This window comes from Syngnathus acus, chromosome 2 (genome assembly GCF_901709675.1).
Source record: "Syngnathus acus chromosome 2, fSynAcu1.2, whole genome shotgun sequence".
Lineage (NCBI taxonomy): Eukaryota > Metazoa > Chordata > Actinopteri > Syngnathiformes > Syngnathidae > Syngnathus > Syngnathus acus.
In genome coordinates this window covers 23,013,815-23,029,544 of record NC_051088.1, presented here as the reverse complement: position 1 = coordinate 23,029,544, position 15,730 = coordinate 23,013,815, and the positions used below count along the sequence as shown (strand labels likewise).

General features: G+C 47.7%; 1 protein-coding gene across 1 annotated transcript; it reads left to right on the top strand.

The window, feature by feature from the left end:
* The first annotated feature begins 12 nt into the window (after positions 1 to 12).
* Positions 13 to 3,046, top strand: cbx5 (chromobox homolog 5 (HP1 alpha homolog, Drosophila)). Its single transcript, XM_037274030.1, has 5 exons — positions 13 to 280; positions 770 to 954; positions 1,285 to 1,513; positions 1,635 to 1,735; positions 2,194 to 3,046. The coding sequence occupies exons 2-5, from the start codon at positions 824 to 826 to the stop codon at positions 2,333 to 2,335; spliced, it is 603 nt and encodes a 200-aa protein (XP_037129925.1). The 5' UTR covers positions 13 to 280; positions 770 to 823; the 3' UTR covers positions 2,336 to 3,046.
* The last annotated feature ends 12,684 nt before the right edge of the window (positions 3,047 to 15,730 follow it).

Below are 15,730 nucleotides of genomic sequence, written 5' to 3'. Positions count from 1 at the left end.
GCTTCGACTGATGGTAATAAGAAATGGGCTTGCAATAGTTAGGGACGAGGAAAGGATGAGCGGATGACGGGCGGCCAATATAGGTCAGAAGCTGGCTGAGGGGCGGAGACATTCGTTCATTGTGAGCTTTAAGGCGCGCTTTTTACGCACCGGGACAAGCAAGCGTACAGTACCTTTATGTGGTCTCGGCTAAATGCTAAGTTAGCCTCAGTCGCCCTTCACAAACAAGCAGCTCCACACTTTGTAATCGGTCACGACCGATGCTTGTTGCGTGAACAAGGTAAGCAAACGCGTAAGCGTGGTGGCGCGTCGTCTGTTAGCTAAGCGTTCGCAGGCTATCTTCGTTAGCACGTTTGCTATTGCTCTGTTCATTGATTAGCACGCCAACTAGCTAGCGTTAGCATGGTATCGTTATTTTACGTCTTGTTGACTGAAATGGAGGGCATTAATACTTCTGCTCTAATGTTTTTCTAGCCAATGTTTAGTTTGTAGTAATCCCCGATCAAACAAATACCCGTAAATGTTGTTGTCGCAATGCTAACCTAGAGCAGAGTTAGCCATTTTTTCAACTTGGTGGTATCTCATGTTTTTGTTCCCTCATCACCTGGTTAATTTTGATACCACTTGTGTACTCGTCAGAATGTATATTATTTGCTGCTATAACCAGTGAATTTCCTCACCGTGTTATTCTTCGTGGTGCCCAGAACAACACGGAGCCCTTTTATCGGTTGTAAACCACTCGTGTTTTAGATTAAATGTTCATTTTCAGGAAGTGTGCCTTCAAGTGAACGTCATTGAAAGCTCTTCGCCAACCAACTTTACAATGGGCAAAAAGTCTCGCGAAGACGACTCCTCTTCGTCGGATGAAGAAGAGTATGTTGTGGAGAAGGTGCTGGATCGGCGGGTGACGAAAGGCAGGGTCGAGTTCTTTCTCAAGTGGAAAGGATATTCAGAGTAAGTTCTTTTTTATTTGATTATTATTTCTTGTGTGCGCCCGAAGAGAAGGACTGATTTAAAGGGGTGATGTATGAGAAAAGATCATATTTACAGCTGCAATTAATAATGATGTCGACCATTGATTAATGTTTTGATTATTTGTTGATGAATAAGGGAGAGAAAAAATCTATCCCATCCATTTTCCGAGCCGCTTAAGATATGTCAAATAAGCGGTACAGGAAATGAAATTAAGATTCTCTAACTGGTCTGGTCCATAACATGTGAAAAAATAGGAGAACACGCACGGCTATTGTTCAGTTGGTGTTAGAAGTTGTGATTTGTTCTCAGCAAGCACAACACATGGGAACCAGAGAAGAACCTGGACTGCCCCGAGCTCATTTCCGAGTTTATGAAGACTTACAAAAAAAGTGGGAGCTCTACTCCAAGTAGTGCAGCCAGCAAGCCCGGCACAGCCCCCTCTCCAGGACGCGCCAAAGACTCCGGTAGCTCCAAGAAGAGGAGCTCGGACGACGACGAAGACGACGAGGGTGGAAGCAAACCTAAAAAAAAGAAAGAGGTAATGATGCCAGTGTCACTTTGCTGACACTGCCACTGTAGATTGAGCTATGATGGGCAAATATTAATTCCTATCAAAAAAAAAATCCCATGTTAAGGATTGATGTTGCTTTGTGTTTCAGGATGAAATTCTAGTGGCCCGAGGCTTTGAGAAGGGCCTTGAACCAGAGAAAATCATTGGAGCAACTGACTCGTGTGGTGATTTGATGTTCTTGATGAAATGGTACGCGTTACACTTGCGAGCTCATCTCAGTTCACCTTTTATTAATCCGACTATAACAAGCACTCGTAGTTTCCTTTTGCTTCTGTGCGCAAAGTTGGGAAACTTTGTCGGTGGCCTGTTACTTCAATTATTGCAGCCTTGAACAACTTTGGCTAACAGTCTTTGGGAAAGCTTGCGAGGGGGAGGTGTTAATATTTGAAACAAGGTATCTTTCCCAAGCGTTTTTACAATCTGGACAACCTTTTGTCCAAGTCCTTGTAGAGGAGGAAAAAAAAAAAACAAGCGTTTCAATTGCGCCCAAAATCATAACACGCCGACAAATTCTCCTTTTGAGCTTGAGACGACGGGTAGACCCCGGATCGATCGCATGAAGGCCATTCCCGTCTTTGCCTCTCAAATGCGCGAGAAGTTGACGGTGATTCTTTTTAACCGGGCTCAACCGTTTTTGCCTCCGACAGGAAAGATTCCGATGAAGCGGACCTTGTGCTCGCAAAAGACGCCAATCTCAAGTGCCCGCAGATCGTCATCTCCTTCTACGAGGAACGCCTCACCTGGCACGAGGACGGCGACAAGAAGGAGAAGGATGCAGTCAGCGTGTGAGTTTGTTCGCCTCCACGGGAAAGGAAAACTTCTCCGCCACACGGACAAGCTCGAGTCAGACATTTTTAACCCCCCCCAACTGCATCCCCACACGCTGTACATTGTCCGACAAAGACGCTCATACAGTGGACACAGACCGCCAACCCTCTTTAGACCAATCTTTTTGTCATCGGGTGTCCCGTCGCGAATGAGAAACTGCTGCATCAGTCACCGGCGGGCGCGTTTGCGCTCGCTGCCACCTTGTGGATGAACACGGCGACGCTCGCCATTGCCGACGATAAGTCGGTGCGTTTCATTTCCAAATATTAGTCCTGAAATCACGTCACCTTTAATGGGTGAGTCATGGTTTTGATCATCGTGACTCGAAGCTTTAGAATGTTGCCTGATCAGGCGTATCCTGCCTTCATTTGATTGGCAACTATTCTTCAGTGCTTCCTGTCATTTTGTCTTCACAGATACTTTCCAAGATGGGTGACATGTTTTAAAAAGTGGGTGTCGTGTGTTCCAAACTAGTTTTTAGGGCCAAATATGTTTTTAATGAGCTTTATTTTACTTAGCAACAAAGCCTTCAGTAGTTCTGGCGTGACAGTCTTTTTACACTTTTCTTTTTCTTAAACATTGCAGACTTTTTAAACAAAAACGTGAGCCGTTCCTTTTGTGATGTTAAACAGAGTATGGCAACATACTTCAATAAATTGTTTCGATGGTGAATCTGCTGTTGGTTTTGTTTGTTTTTCTAATCGCAAACATTCCCAAGATGGACACCCTTACAACTGCTGGGTTAAAAATTGAACTGGCCCAGAAAATTGGGGCATTTTGACACAATTTTGTTTTTTTTTGTTTTTTGCAAAAAAGAAAAAGCAACCAAGGAGCTTCGGTTAAGTCTTGTGTGGGTTCCATTTTTAATCCCAAATGGGCTTTTTTTTTTTTTGACACAGCAATGTATGTATTCAGCTGGTGGGCTTGTAAGAGGGCAGGAAACTAAAAACAATAACACATTAATTGGATGCAACAGTCAAAGGCAAAAAAAATGTTGAGTACACTTTTTTTTTTTACGGAGGAAATGTCTTGTACCAGCCTATATCACCAGCAGGTGTCACTGTTGGACAAAAAGCATTCTTTTTTTTTTTACCTGCATTGTTTTCCGGCCTAATTTAAGGTGGGTGGGTTTGCACTTCAGCAACGGCGTTCATCTGATCCAGTAACTGCTTTTTTGCGCACTGGCTGAGGATCTAAACACCTTCCGTTTTCAGTTTAAGTCATTTGAACCAATCAACGTTTCACCAATTACAGCCCTAGCTCGCTCAAAGTAAAATCGGGGTTGTGTATTAGAATATTTATGTCCCGTTAGACTTATTTTTGCTTTGTGGATCCAAAAGTAAATGGCAACAATCGTTGACCCACGAGTCCCTCAACAGCCCCAGCCCCTCCCCTTTCTCTTAGTGCCCTTTACAGTGAGCACGCAGGCATGCATACAGAGAGCTGCTCAGTTACACCTAAAGTGATGGAATTTCCCGAGCAAAAAGCCTGTTCTGCTGTAACGACGATGCAAAGGTCACTAGTAAATTTGCAGCCCTAGGGACCGTTAAGCTGGGCAAAGGGATGAAACAGCAGGCTGTTTTATGGAGCTTGGAACGGCGCTGACCATGAACCCCGGCTGGTAGATTTGGTTGGGGGTCGGGGGGGCTGCTGCTCATGCGCGGCAACAACACATGTAGCGGCACAGAGCACAACCGACCATTGCTTTACAGCTAAAAATGTCATGTGTGCCAGAGACATGCTCCATTTAGCATTACAAGACACATTTAAGCTCAATTTTTTCAACACATCACGTGAGAATAGTCGTTGGAAGAGCTCATCCGAAGAACCTGTGTTGGATAAATTCAGCTGATCCATAGCCATCATGCTAAAACAAAACAAAAGCTAATGACATTCAGTTTGTCAATGTCTGCTTCAAGGTCAAAATAAATTTCATCTGTTCGATTTTCAGAATGTGGCCAGAGTGTAAATATGTGTAATTCTTTTCCCCTGTTTTTCCCCTTTTTGAGGTCTTGCATTGTTGTGCCTTTGTTAAATTTCATTCAAGTGCATCTCATGGCCTTGTGCCGCACATAACCACCATTGATAGGCGTACGTGGATCTGTTGGATTTCATGGCAGCCCTCGAACTTCCAATCCACTCCCAGCATGCCGCGCAAATGAGTTCCTCAGGGCATGATTGGCCGCAGCGGCAGAAGAGGGCGGCCAGCTCCCCCAACGACGCATCACACCAGATGAGTGTTTAGAAGGGGGGTGACTGTGCAACAATGGCAGGCACTGCCACACACCGTGCCGTTTTGTCTTTCAAATGATGCTCGTCAATGATGGAGGAGCTGACTTGCGTGTTACTGTTAGCGAGCTCATTGCTGGCTGATATAAAGCGTGGTGGCGATGACTGGTGCACTGAGGTGTGGCAAGGCCATTGCCATGTGATGCTCTAATTTGGGGAGCCATCACACTTGATGTGCATGCTCCTGGGACCAGAAAGCCAGTTGGTTCCAAATGCTCCTCCTCCTCCACCCCTCTGCTGGCTCGGTTCCCCCTTCAGCAACCCCCACCCACTGCGGCACCACCCCCACTCCCTCATCTCGCCTCTCCACCAGAGGAGAAGAGTTATGGCTGCCATAAAAGGCAGGTAATGCATTGTTAACTAATTCTGCCTGCTCAGAGCTGATATATCCTCTGCTCTAAATCTCAGCGCTTCCAATAAAATGCAAATGCTAATGCTTGCCCTCTATGAGCTGATATCACTTTTAACAGGCCAGAGGTAAACGCACGAGACAGCCAGGCACGCGGGACCGGGCCTGGCTGACAAGGCTTTTGGGCATCTGGCCTTTCGGGAGACCACCAGACCTGTCTGTCCACGTGTGCAGAGGCGGTCCAGGCTGCCCATGTGAGACTGAAACGGCACATATTTTACAAGCTAGCTAGCCGTGTGCAAGCGCCATGTGTTGGAAACGTGTCTTTCAACAGCTCCGTGCTCTTTTTTTTTTTTTTTGTGTGAGTGCAAAGGCATTTTCAGCTACCGCAGCACCAGTTTGCCGCGGATCATGCAATGCATCATATCTCCATTTTAATTGTAACGTCGCACTTCATGTAACCTTGGGCTTCTAACTATCGATCCCCTTCTACATTTTCAATTATCCTCTGCCTTTTTTCTGCCAACCGCTAAGGGATAGTGATTTGTGTTCCTTCATATCTGGAGGCTTGTCCAGTAATTAGACCATAAATTAATTTGCAGAAAGAGAGACAGGGGAGGGGAGGGGGTTGAGAGTATTAAGTAAGTCTACTCCGGCCATCGCACAGTCCCAGCGAATCGCAATAGTGTTTTATTCATTAGGAGATAATTGGATTACAAATTGGAGCGCCATAACTTTTGTGTGCCTGCCTGTTTTTCTTTCAGTGAAAGGCGCGCTGTTGCTGCTAATGATGGTTGCTAAATCTACTCGAGACTTCATGTAGAGAAATCATCCGCTGGCATAATTGTACCCAATTACTGGCAAGACAGCAGCAGCAAAAGGATCAGGAAAAAATTGGCGCAATTAACATCCGAATGTGTGAACTCGGCAGCGAAATGCGCTGCGAATCCGAGCTCGAAAGACACAGAGCGTGGCATGTAGCAAACGCAACTCTTATTTACCGCACAGGCAGCTCTATAAAAGGCAGAGGCATCTCGATGGCTTTTAAATTGCGGCCACGACGCTCCCCCCGCGAGATGAGCTCATTGTTCCCCGCTGGCAAATGACACCATGCGATTCAGGCTGTTGCCGCAGCGTGTCTGACGACTGCCAGTGCCCATTAGACAAGCTCAACATCCTCACTCTTCGTAATTAGGAGTCAAAATGACGCCGAGCGCACACTGTAAAGCCTCGTTGGTGCCAGATTGAAAGCAGTCGTTTGGATTTCTAAAAACGACTTCCGCCGTCACACCGCCGTCTGGTCAGAGCTCGATAGAGACCAGGTCAAATGTGCCAGGTCGGCCCGTAGGAATCAAACAAATGGTGGAACTTGACAAGTGTGCTGTTTTTGTTGTTTATGAGCCAACTTGCTGGGTGGCTCCAATTTTTAGGGTGTAGTGAAACAACCAATTTGTTGTCAGACTACAAGCACTACTTTTTTTCCAAGGTTGGCTGGTCCTGCAACTTCTACTAAAATACGACTTGGGTGTGGCCAAAAGGTGGTGATAATGAGCCAAACATATTTCTCTAAGCACCAAAAGAAAGCAGAAGAAATGGAAGCAAAATGGTGTCAATGAATATGTGGTGGATTAAAAAAAAATCATATTGATGTGAGAAAGCGTTTGCCTTAGGCCTCCAATTGAAATTGAAGGTCAAGAAATTGAAGGTCAACATTGTGGCCTTTAAGTGGCCCTTGCAGCCTTTGATTTTTTTTTTCGAGCCGACCTGCTTTGGATGATAACACTGCCGCTGGCTGTGAGTGAGCGCACGAGCTGCCCTCCCTCATACCTTGCAGGTCTTGACAAACAAGGTCGGCCAACGCCGAGCCCACCTGCTTTTTTTTTCTCTCTCCGTGGCGCCGCCCCTCCCCGCAGCCAAGCCGGTTTACAGGCCTCAGACATCACGTGTCGCCCATTTTATGACAGCGACTTCTTGGCAGCCTATGCCGTTAAAAGTCGTCTTAAGTTACCCCGTGTGGCCGTATGTGCGGCCGGCGCTAATCCGTTAGCATTCGGAACAGACACGTTCGGACTCCGGCTTTGAGCCCCGACAATATTTGACCCGCAGCTGACCGCCGCATTGTCCCTCCCTCTCGCCTCAACAATGCCGTAAACTCTCTAGTGTTACGTCGCATACGGATTATGCGGTCCAAAATGCCCGCCAAACAACCGCGTGAAAAAAGTCCAGCTGCTTCAAAGAAATGGGGGGGACGGCATCCATTTACAGTAAAACATGTCATATTTGCAATTTGACGATTTCTTGAGCCCTTTCCAGCCAGTATCGGATTGAAACCTGCCGCGCTCTGATATTCGATACGAATAAACTGGAGGCCCCACAAAAGATGTGTTATCATTTGGAACGGCTTATAAAGGCTCGCTAAATACTTTATAAAGCCGCGTCGCATAGCAAATCATCCAACGCATAAAATACGGCCCGACACGGGATAAAGAGGATCTTGGCAGCTTCTTTTATATTTCAACATTACAACCGCCATTCTGTCATTACCAGGGGCTCAACGATATATGTACCAAGAGAGAGAGGGAGAATGTATATACGTTAAAGACGATTTCAAGCAACGCTCACAGCGGAGTCCATTACGCTGATTAGAAGTAAACACATTGGTAATAAAAGAGGGTGAAAAAGAGGCTGATGGCAGATGATTGATGACGGGATCTCGTCGCGGTCGTAGGTGTCGTACTTGTACGTGGGTGGCCATTTATGATGCTCCTTGGGCCAAGTGTTGGACCGCCGGCTAACTTTGTGCAAGTAGTTTTACATTTCGCTCTTTTGCTGCGATGGACGTTTGGATGGATATTGAAACGAGGACGTGTTTTGTGTGGGTGTTTTATGTTGGCTTTTTCCCTCGCTAACTTGAAGCGGAAGCGACGACTTCGTCTTGCTTTGCGGAATGCACGGGTTGCTTTGAGTTAAAAAAAAATGCTCGGAGCACTGGAGAACGAGAGCCAGAGCGAGCTCCTTCTTGTCACTCGCGATTTCCCCTGTCAGTCAAAGTGAGCTGCTTTACGACGCAGTTTACATTTTTTGCTGAGGCTCGGCTGAAGGGTCGTTAGAGGGAGGTGAAGAAGAAAGCGCTTGGTCATGTCTTTGCACTTTTGACCCCTTCCATCGACGCATGTGCACACCTGGTTCACTTTAGAACGTGCAGAGGAGCGCGCAAACACGCTAACTTTGCTCACGCGTTATTATGTCAGGGCCGAGGTGTCATGCGGTCTCAAAATATACGAGTCGCTGTGGGGCAGCCGGCGTGACGGCGTGCTGAAATCTCAACTGAGCTTTTTGTGTCGTTGTAAACTGGCCAAAAGAATGGCCTTGCACGATTTTGAAAGCAATAGTACAAATCTTGCAAAATAAGAGCATTGGATGAGAAGAGCAGCTACGTGCAAATGCATGTCAGATGTGTTGCCTCGACGATGACGAGCGCCAACGGCGAACCGGAGCGCCTCATCTGTTTTCTATTGGGGTCGAGCAATTCTGGCAGGAAGGCTCGGGCGGCAGATCAAGGTGGCTGGCGTTGGAGCGGTGCTCCAACCAGAGAGAGGAAAGGAAGGGGCAGAGAAACAGGAAACGACAATGTGAACCACTGGGCCCACTTAGCAGCTTGCCAGAACCCCGGCTTGGCAACAGTCGCTCTCTCTCTCTCTCTCTCTCTCTCTCTCTCTCTCTCTCTCTCTCTCTCTCTCTCTCTCTCTCTCTCCACATTTTTTGTGGGTCTTCGTTGCCCTTTCCCGCTCCTTACTGCCCCCTGGCACACTAAACGAGCGTTACAGTTGCTAAGAAATCAGAAATCATTCCTGCTCCCATCCCCGGCGCTTTACAATACCTTCAGCGCTCCCTGGTGATGGATTAATGCGCTGTTGTTGCCAATTTATTGCCATTTTATTGCCCGAGAGCAATTTAGCAGGCTTTATGTGCCTCTGCCGTCCAGTCGAGAATCGCGCAGGCGCAGGAGGTCAGCGCATTCCTGGGACTGGCTGACTGGCTGGCCTGACCAACGCGCATGCGCAATACGGTGCCAGTTCGCGCACACACTGAGGGCCTAAATCAAACGCACAATTCATTGAAACACAAATGGGCTGCTGTACAAGCAGGCAGATGAAAGCCCGAGTAGTGAATCTTTCAGCCGGCTGATGGACTTGACTCAGTGCCGTGCTCCTCTCTCGCCACCCGAGGGCAACATCACTCACATGGCCTACAGCAGCAGCAGCAGCCCCATGCAACTTGTCAGTTTCAACAGCGTTTCTAAATTCGAGACGGACTCCCCTCTTTTTCCGTCAGTCAGTCTTTTGCTCACGAACACCCCGATTTAATGCGTCACGTGTTTGATAGCTCAATGTAAAGGTCAAATTGAGTGAATGCATTTTAATCCATAAAGAGCTTCCCAGATTTCATCGCACCTCTGCCTGCCGCTTAAGGTCAATGTAAATCCTAAATAATAATAATAATAATAATAATAATAATAATAGGGTGGCATGGTGAAGCACTGGTTAGCACGACGGCCTCAGTTCAGAGGTACAGTCATAATAATAATAATAATAATAATAATAATAATAAGCCCCCTTCTGTTAGGCCTCTCACCACCCTTAAGGTTTGCTTGTTTGTTGTAAATAACCTTTTTCCCCCTCTCATCTGGTTTATTTAATAATCTTTCATTTCACGTTTTTTTTTTTATTATGTCTTTGATGCGCTAACCCGCAAAAATGTCCCCACTATGGGATAGAGATAGTCTTATCTAAATAGAAGTGTTAGCATGATGTAGTTTAGTTCAGAAATCAAATTTATTAGCTATAAGTCTTTCCGGCCTTTACTTGCGAACCTAGCAAAACACTTGAGATGTTTTGGAGTGTTACGCATTTAAATGCACACGCTGCTCATCTAAGGTGGCTATTTGTTGTAACACGTGGAAAATAATTTGTCACATCTCTTGCCAATGTGATATCTCAACGCCCTACGGCCTCCTCCATTCACTAAAAAACAACAACACTCTATTTTCCTGCCATTATGTTTATACAAAGCTACAAAATAGTATTTAATTTATGGGCATCCAAATATGCATAAATCATCTAAACTTTTATGACATGTACAATTGTAGTAATAGTAGGTTATGTGCAAGATTGACAAAGGAAGAACATTTCAAACGTTTCCTGTTCATCCGCACTCGGAATGGGTGCTGACTGACTGACTGTGCGAAAGAGGTCACATGTAGTCGCCATAGCACAAAGAAGCCACCAGAGGGAGCACCAACACTGCTTATTCCTATTCGAATCGACACCAGTTGGGCAAAAACGAGCTACTGTACCTACAACTGTCATCACTGCTAACGTCAAATAAACATAATAAAGCACACACATGCGAGTGCACCTTTTCAATAATTTTAAAACTTGCTGGCCTTCACAAGTCTCATCGCACCTCTCATGCATTGGAGCCGATGTGGACGTACACCTGCGCTACGTGTACATTTCCGGCCTATTTGTACTTTTTTTCGTCACTGCAAGGACCTGTAACCTCTGAGTGTCTTGTGCCCCCGAGAGCTGATGATCCATCACTCTTAATGGAAGAGGATAAGTTTCAGCCAGTGAAAGAGAGATCAGACAAAGGCAGGAGGATTTATGGCGGCCGAGCGGGAGAAGTGGAACTGGCTGTGGGCCTTGATCTGAGCCATGGGCTCGATGCGTGATGGCTAGGCCAGGTGAGGCATTGCCTCGGGCCGGGGTCATTCTCATGCACGCTCACTGATGTACAGACATGACACTAAGCCAACCCTGCCCAAATCTACACACCACATCACAGAATCCAAGGCATTTGTTAAGCTTTTGAAGCCCCCTCCCATGCCCTCCCAGATCATTAGGCCCCACTTCAGCCCGTCTCTCTTTTCCCAATGAATGGAGAGACGTGTGTGGTGAAATATGGAGAGGTGACCTGTTCCATGTTAGCTTGGAAGATGGCCACGGCGTGAATGATGCGGGAGTCTCTAGCCGGCCTTATTTATGTGCGACCTGTCAGGTGTTTAGGTGTCGCGCTGAGATGCTCGGCTTAGCGCATAGTTTGCTTTGCCGTAAATCAGCTCCGACGGGCCGGGCCCGTTTGCGTGTTTGCACCCAGCCCCGATTTGTTGTCGAGGCCTCGGCGCGAAGGCTTTGAGGCCGCGTGCGCAAGGTTGTCGGTGTGTTTTGTCTGGAGGCCATCGCCGTTTACACAGATGGCTTGAAACACCAGCTCTTCCAACTTTGCACCTGTTGGCAGTGCAATGAGAGCGAAACTTTGGCTCTTTCTTTTGTGTTCTCCCGCTGCTCCCCCTCCATTGTCCTTTTTGTCGCCAGCAGGCTTGGCCACGACTTTTTATTCCTCCTAAGTGGGCCCGAAGTCGCCGGTGGGCAAAGGCGGCGAGGTGGACACCTGAGCTCCTGAGTTGAGGGTGAAAGAACTTGAGAAGAAGAGACAATTGTAGAGAGAAACGGGGAGGATGCAAATGAAGAGGCAAAAAGGACGTCGGCGGGTGATGTGCCGCCGGAGGCAGGTATCTCCATCTGCATTCTCTCCAAACGCAGCATCGGCCCGTCTCAGGTATCTCCAGCGGCGGTAGATTTACGGCCTGGCTTTGTGCCGGCGTGTTTGTGCGGCCGGCGAATGCACGGAGGCTGAAGGGCGGCCAGCAAATAGCGACCATGTTGCATTCCATCCATGGCGCGATCCCCCTCCGCCCCGTCGCCGCATTTCATCTCTCCTCTTCAACGTGATCCATCCTTCTATCCATCTATCCTATCCTCTGTGTCTCATCTCTTCTTTGCGGGCCTCCATTGCTCAGCTGGGTCTCAGGCCGTAAAGCCCTCTCAGGGGGAAGGCTGTAAATCAGTCTCCCCCGTCTCAGGAGATTTCCTGGAGCTCAGCAGACTCAACAAAGCCCGGCTGGTGAGGAAGCGCAAATGTTTGAGCACGACACACACACACACGTAGGCCCGCACATGCACTCACACACGCTATTTGTAGGTAAAGTGTAGGTGCTCACACACACTTTTTTGCTTTGGTGCAAAAATGAAAGCAGGAAGTTGCTCTCAGCATTTGTGTGTTGGCGTGCATCCACAAAGAACCCCCCTTTTCCCCCACCGCCTTTTGTCCAGAGGTGTGTGTGTGTGTTGATCAGACAAGCTTGTTGTCTCCTTTTATTTTGTCACCCCCATGCACCAAGCCCACCCCTTCCTTTCCTCTACTTCCCGCTCTGGTTTATTGCACTTGATTGTAAGCGTGGCCATTCCTGAGATGGCTCAGATAGCAGCTGAAGCTAAATTGCCCGTCATAAAGTATCCCCAGCAGCGAGCGGCAATTCTAGCTCTGCTTCTGCTGCGAAGACTCCACTATGAAAAGACCAAGTCCTCTTTTTAATCTTTAAATGTAGAATATGAACTCTGTCTCAACAGCCACAAATCAGCAGGATCTTCTGGAAACATTAAACGATTCGGTGGCATGATCGATATCCTAAGTGGCTCCTAAATCATTTTTATGCAAACGATTTTCAGGAACATTTGGCTATTTGAGCGCCGGGTTTTTGGACAAAAGTGACTCAAAATCAAAAGTGGCCGTGATCTAGCGGCATTTTGGGACATCAAAATGCTCTTTCGTGATACTACTAATTACCCGGACAAGACAGGCTGCTTCAAGTGAGATGCGGCGATTTACGGGCTAGCCGTATATTTGCCTGTGCTATGTGCCTGTCACATGGCTGACAGATGGATGACTGCTGGCTGGCCTGTCATTTCCTTTTCTGTTCGAGTGGAACAACAAGCGCACTTGCGGGATTTGGACGGTAGAGGGCGCACGCGTGGAGGTTTGCGCGTCGCGAGCACGATAATGGCAGCAAGAAGAAGAAGAAGGAGGAGGAGGACTGAATGAGCACAGAGTGCAAGTCAGGTAAGAAAATTTGCAGGGAGGAGACGAACAGCAGGTCAGAGCGGTTTTGGCGCAAGCCATGGAAATTGTTGCGCGCGGTGGTGCCAACTGAATGGCAAGAGATTGAGCCTCATCAACGCAACAGCAGGCACGGTTGTCATGCATTCAAGTCAAATAATCGCACTTTGCCAACACTTATCCAAAAAGTTATTTTTTTGGGTGTGATTCACAATCAAGCATTTATTGTCTTTGGAGCATTCACAGTGCAGACTTTTTGAAGTGGCCCAGACTTTGTTTGAAATTGGTAGATGAACAAATCAGCGTTTAATTACATTGTATTGAAGCAAGCAAGCCTACAAGATGGAAGCGTTGGACTGTTTGTTTCCGCAAGCTGGAAGGTGCCTCGCTCGTCCCTTGACGGATGAGCCCAATGACAGTAGGACGCGACAACCTGCAATCGAAGGTTCTCTCGCCTTCCGTGCATCCGTCACTGTCACAGAGGCTGAGCGGGCAACCGTGCGTCATCGCACAGCCCACCAACTGTAAGAAGAACCAGGGCCCGGAACGCCGGAAGGCCTCAGTTACATTTTTTTTCTTCCTTTTTGCCTTTCCATCACCTTCCTCTCGATGGTGTTCAGGTTGGCCATGCTGCAGTGCGGCCATTGATCAATTTAATCTTTTTTTTCACATATTGTGTCGCTTTCCAGTTTTTTTTTTTTTATCTTAAGGGTTGAAATTGGCTTGCTCTCTTTGCAGAACAGAAATGGAAAAACTAAAAAACAGAACAATGGCACTCGTTAGGAGACGGGAGTGGCGTATTTCCGGCTGGTATTTTTGACGAAGCCAAGCGAGTGGATTTGAATGCTGAGCATGACGGTGGCCGAGAGGAGGCGCGTTTTTTTCCTACGTGCAACTTGGTGGCTGTCAATATTTTGATAAGCACCGGTTACACATCCCACCCTTCTCACCCGTGTGGGCTGTTTTTTTCTTGACGTCCTACAGTTCGCCGCTTTGACCACAAGGTGTCACCTCACTCACAAAGCGTGCAAATCATGGAGCCAAAAGGAGTCTCGTCTTCCCCTTCTATTTTCCGCTTAGGCGACAGGCACAGCGAAATGGAAAAGGAAAAATGAAAAGCAGCACATAAATGTGTTTGCGCCACAGCGACTTTAATGAAGTCAGCCTCGCCATGCAGGACATTAGGAACACCCGCATGCAGCCATTGAAGGACAACGCGTAAAATGGCTTCAAATGGAGATAACAGATGAACAGCGAGCCTGCTCACTGAAAAAGCAGCTCGTTGATTGTCAAAGTAGAGATTTACTTTTTGTGCAACTCGCTTTTTATGGCCAAGCTGTACACAATGGCGCTGCTTTGTAACAAATACGGCACTCTAACAAGCCGGCGCCGTTTGTCATATTTAAGCGGATAGAATGATGCCCAATGACCGTTTTGTGCTTGAGCCGCTCAAAGTTTTGCAGGATGGAGACAAATGGACATCATATATGTCAGATGACTGCCAGCCATGGCGGGATCGCCGCTTTTGATTCTAAGCCCGCTGCATTAGCTTGTTCTTTGTTGTATTCCAAGGCAAATTATGAAATAAAGCAGCTGCCTCTCGCAAAGTAACGAGCGCTCGGCTTCCCCCACATAAAAGCCAGTGCCAAAATGAATCGTTACAATCAATCAATTGCTCAATTCCAGAGTCATCAGGCTTTGCCCGAGATCATGAGCATTCTTTGGCTTGGGCTTGCCCTGGAGTTTGCCACGTGATTAATGACTGCGTCCGCAAATACTATACGGCCATGTTGACAAGCGCACTCACTCTGCGTTTGCACATGCGCGCGCATTCTGAGAGGATGACACACAGCAGGGAGTGCCTCGTGAGCGAGGGGGGGGGGGGGGTCTCTTCCGTGACGGTGACACCGGGCTTGGACGCTTCCAACATGTCAACACGTGACCGCCACTCGTGGCGCATCCTCATCTGCATACAGAAGACGCGTGCACGCATGTGTGGAGCTCGCCGGCGGACCCGGCTTGTTGTTAGCGTGTCGTTCCTGTGCTGTGGCTTGCGGGCCTGTCTGCGGGGTTGATCGATGGGCCTTTACTGCTTCCCCAGGATTATCGGTCGAGTTCACCGGGAGGGGAAGGCAATTCGTCAGAGCGCGGGGAGAGGAGAAGAGAGGCGAGGGATGGGAGCTGGCATCTTTGTGCAAGTGCGAGGAGAGAAAGGGCAAGGTGAGGCGAAAAGGAAGATGGCGCTGCAAGATGGTGGAAATGTCTGGAAGAGCATCAAAGGTGCACGCAAGATAAGCGGATGGAATGTTAGCGCAACCTCACGTTGAACCCTCATCATCTTGTTTCCTTAGAATTTAACGTGACAAAGACACTTTAGGATGAGACAAGAGTTGCATCGCTACCGTGCAGATGGCGAGCTAGTATTAGGCCTTCCGCCACTAATCGTTTTTATTCCAGTCACCGCCATTGAGATGAAAGTCGATGACGTCGTCAAGATGGTTTCAGCGTAGTTCCGTGGTCCGCAAGTGTCAGAGCTGCCCCGGATGTTTGCCACGTTAGCTCGTTAGCCGCTTGCCCGTTAGTGTGATGTCATACTGGATGTATTGTCTCCTTTACCATTTGAAGGATGAAATATAAACGTGCTTTGCACTCTTTGCTCGCGCATTTTCAACATCGTTGTCCGGAAATGCAAATGTTTGTCTTGCGTTCCATTTTGTCTGGCTGCCTTCGCTCGGCTTCTCTCTCTTGCTCTCCATCTT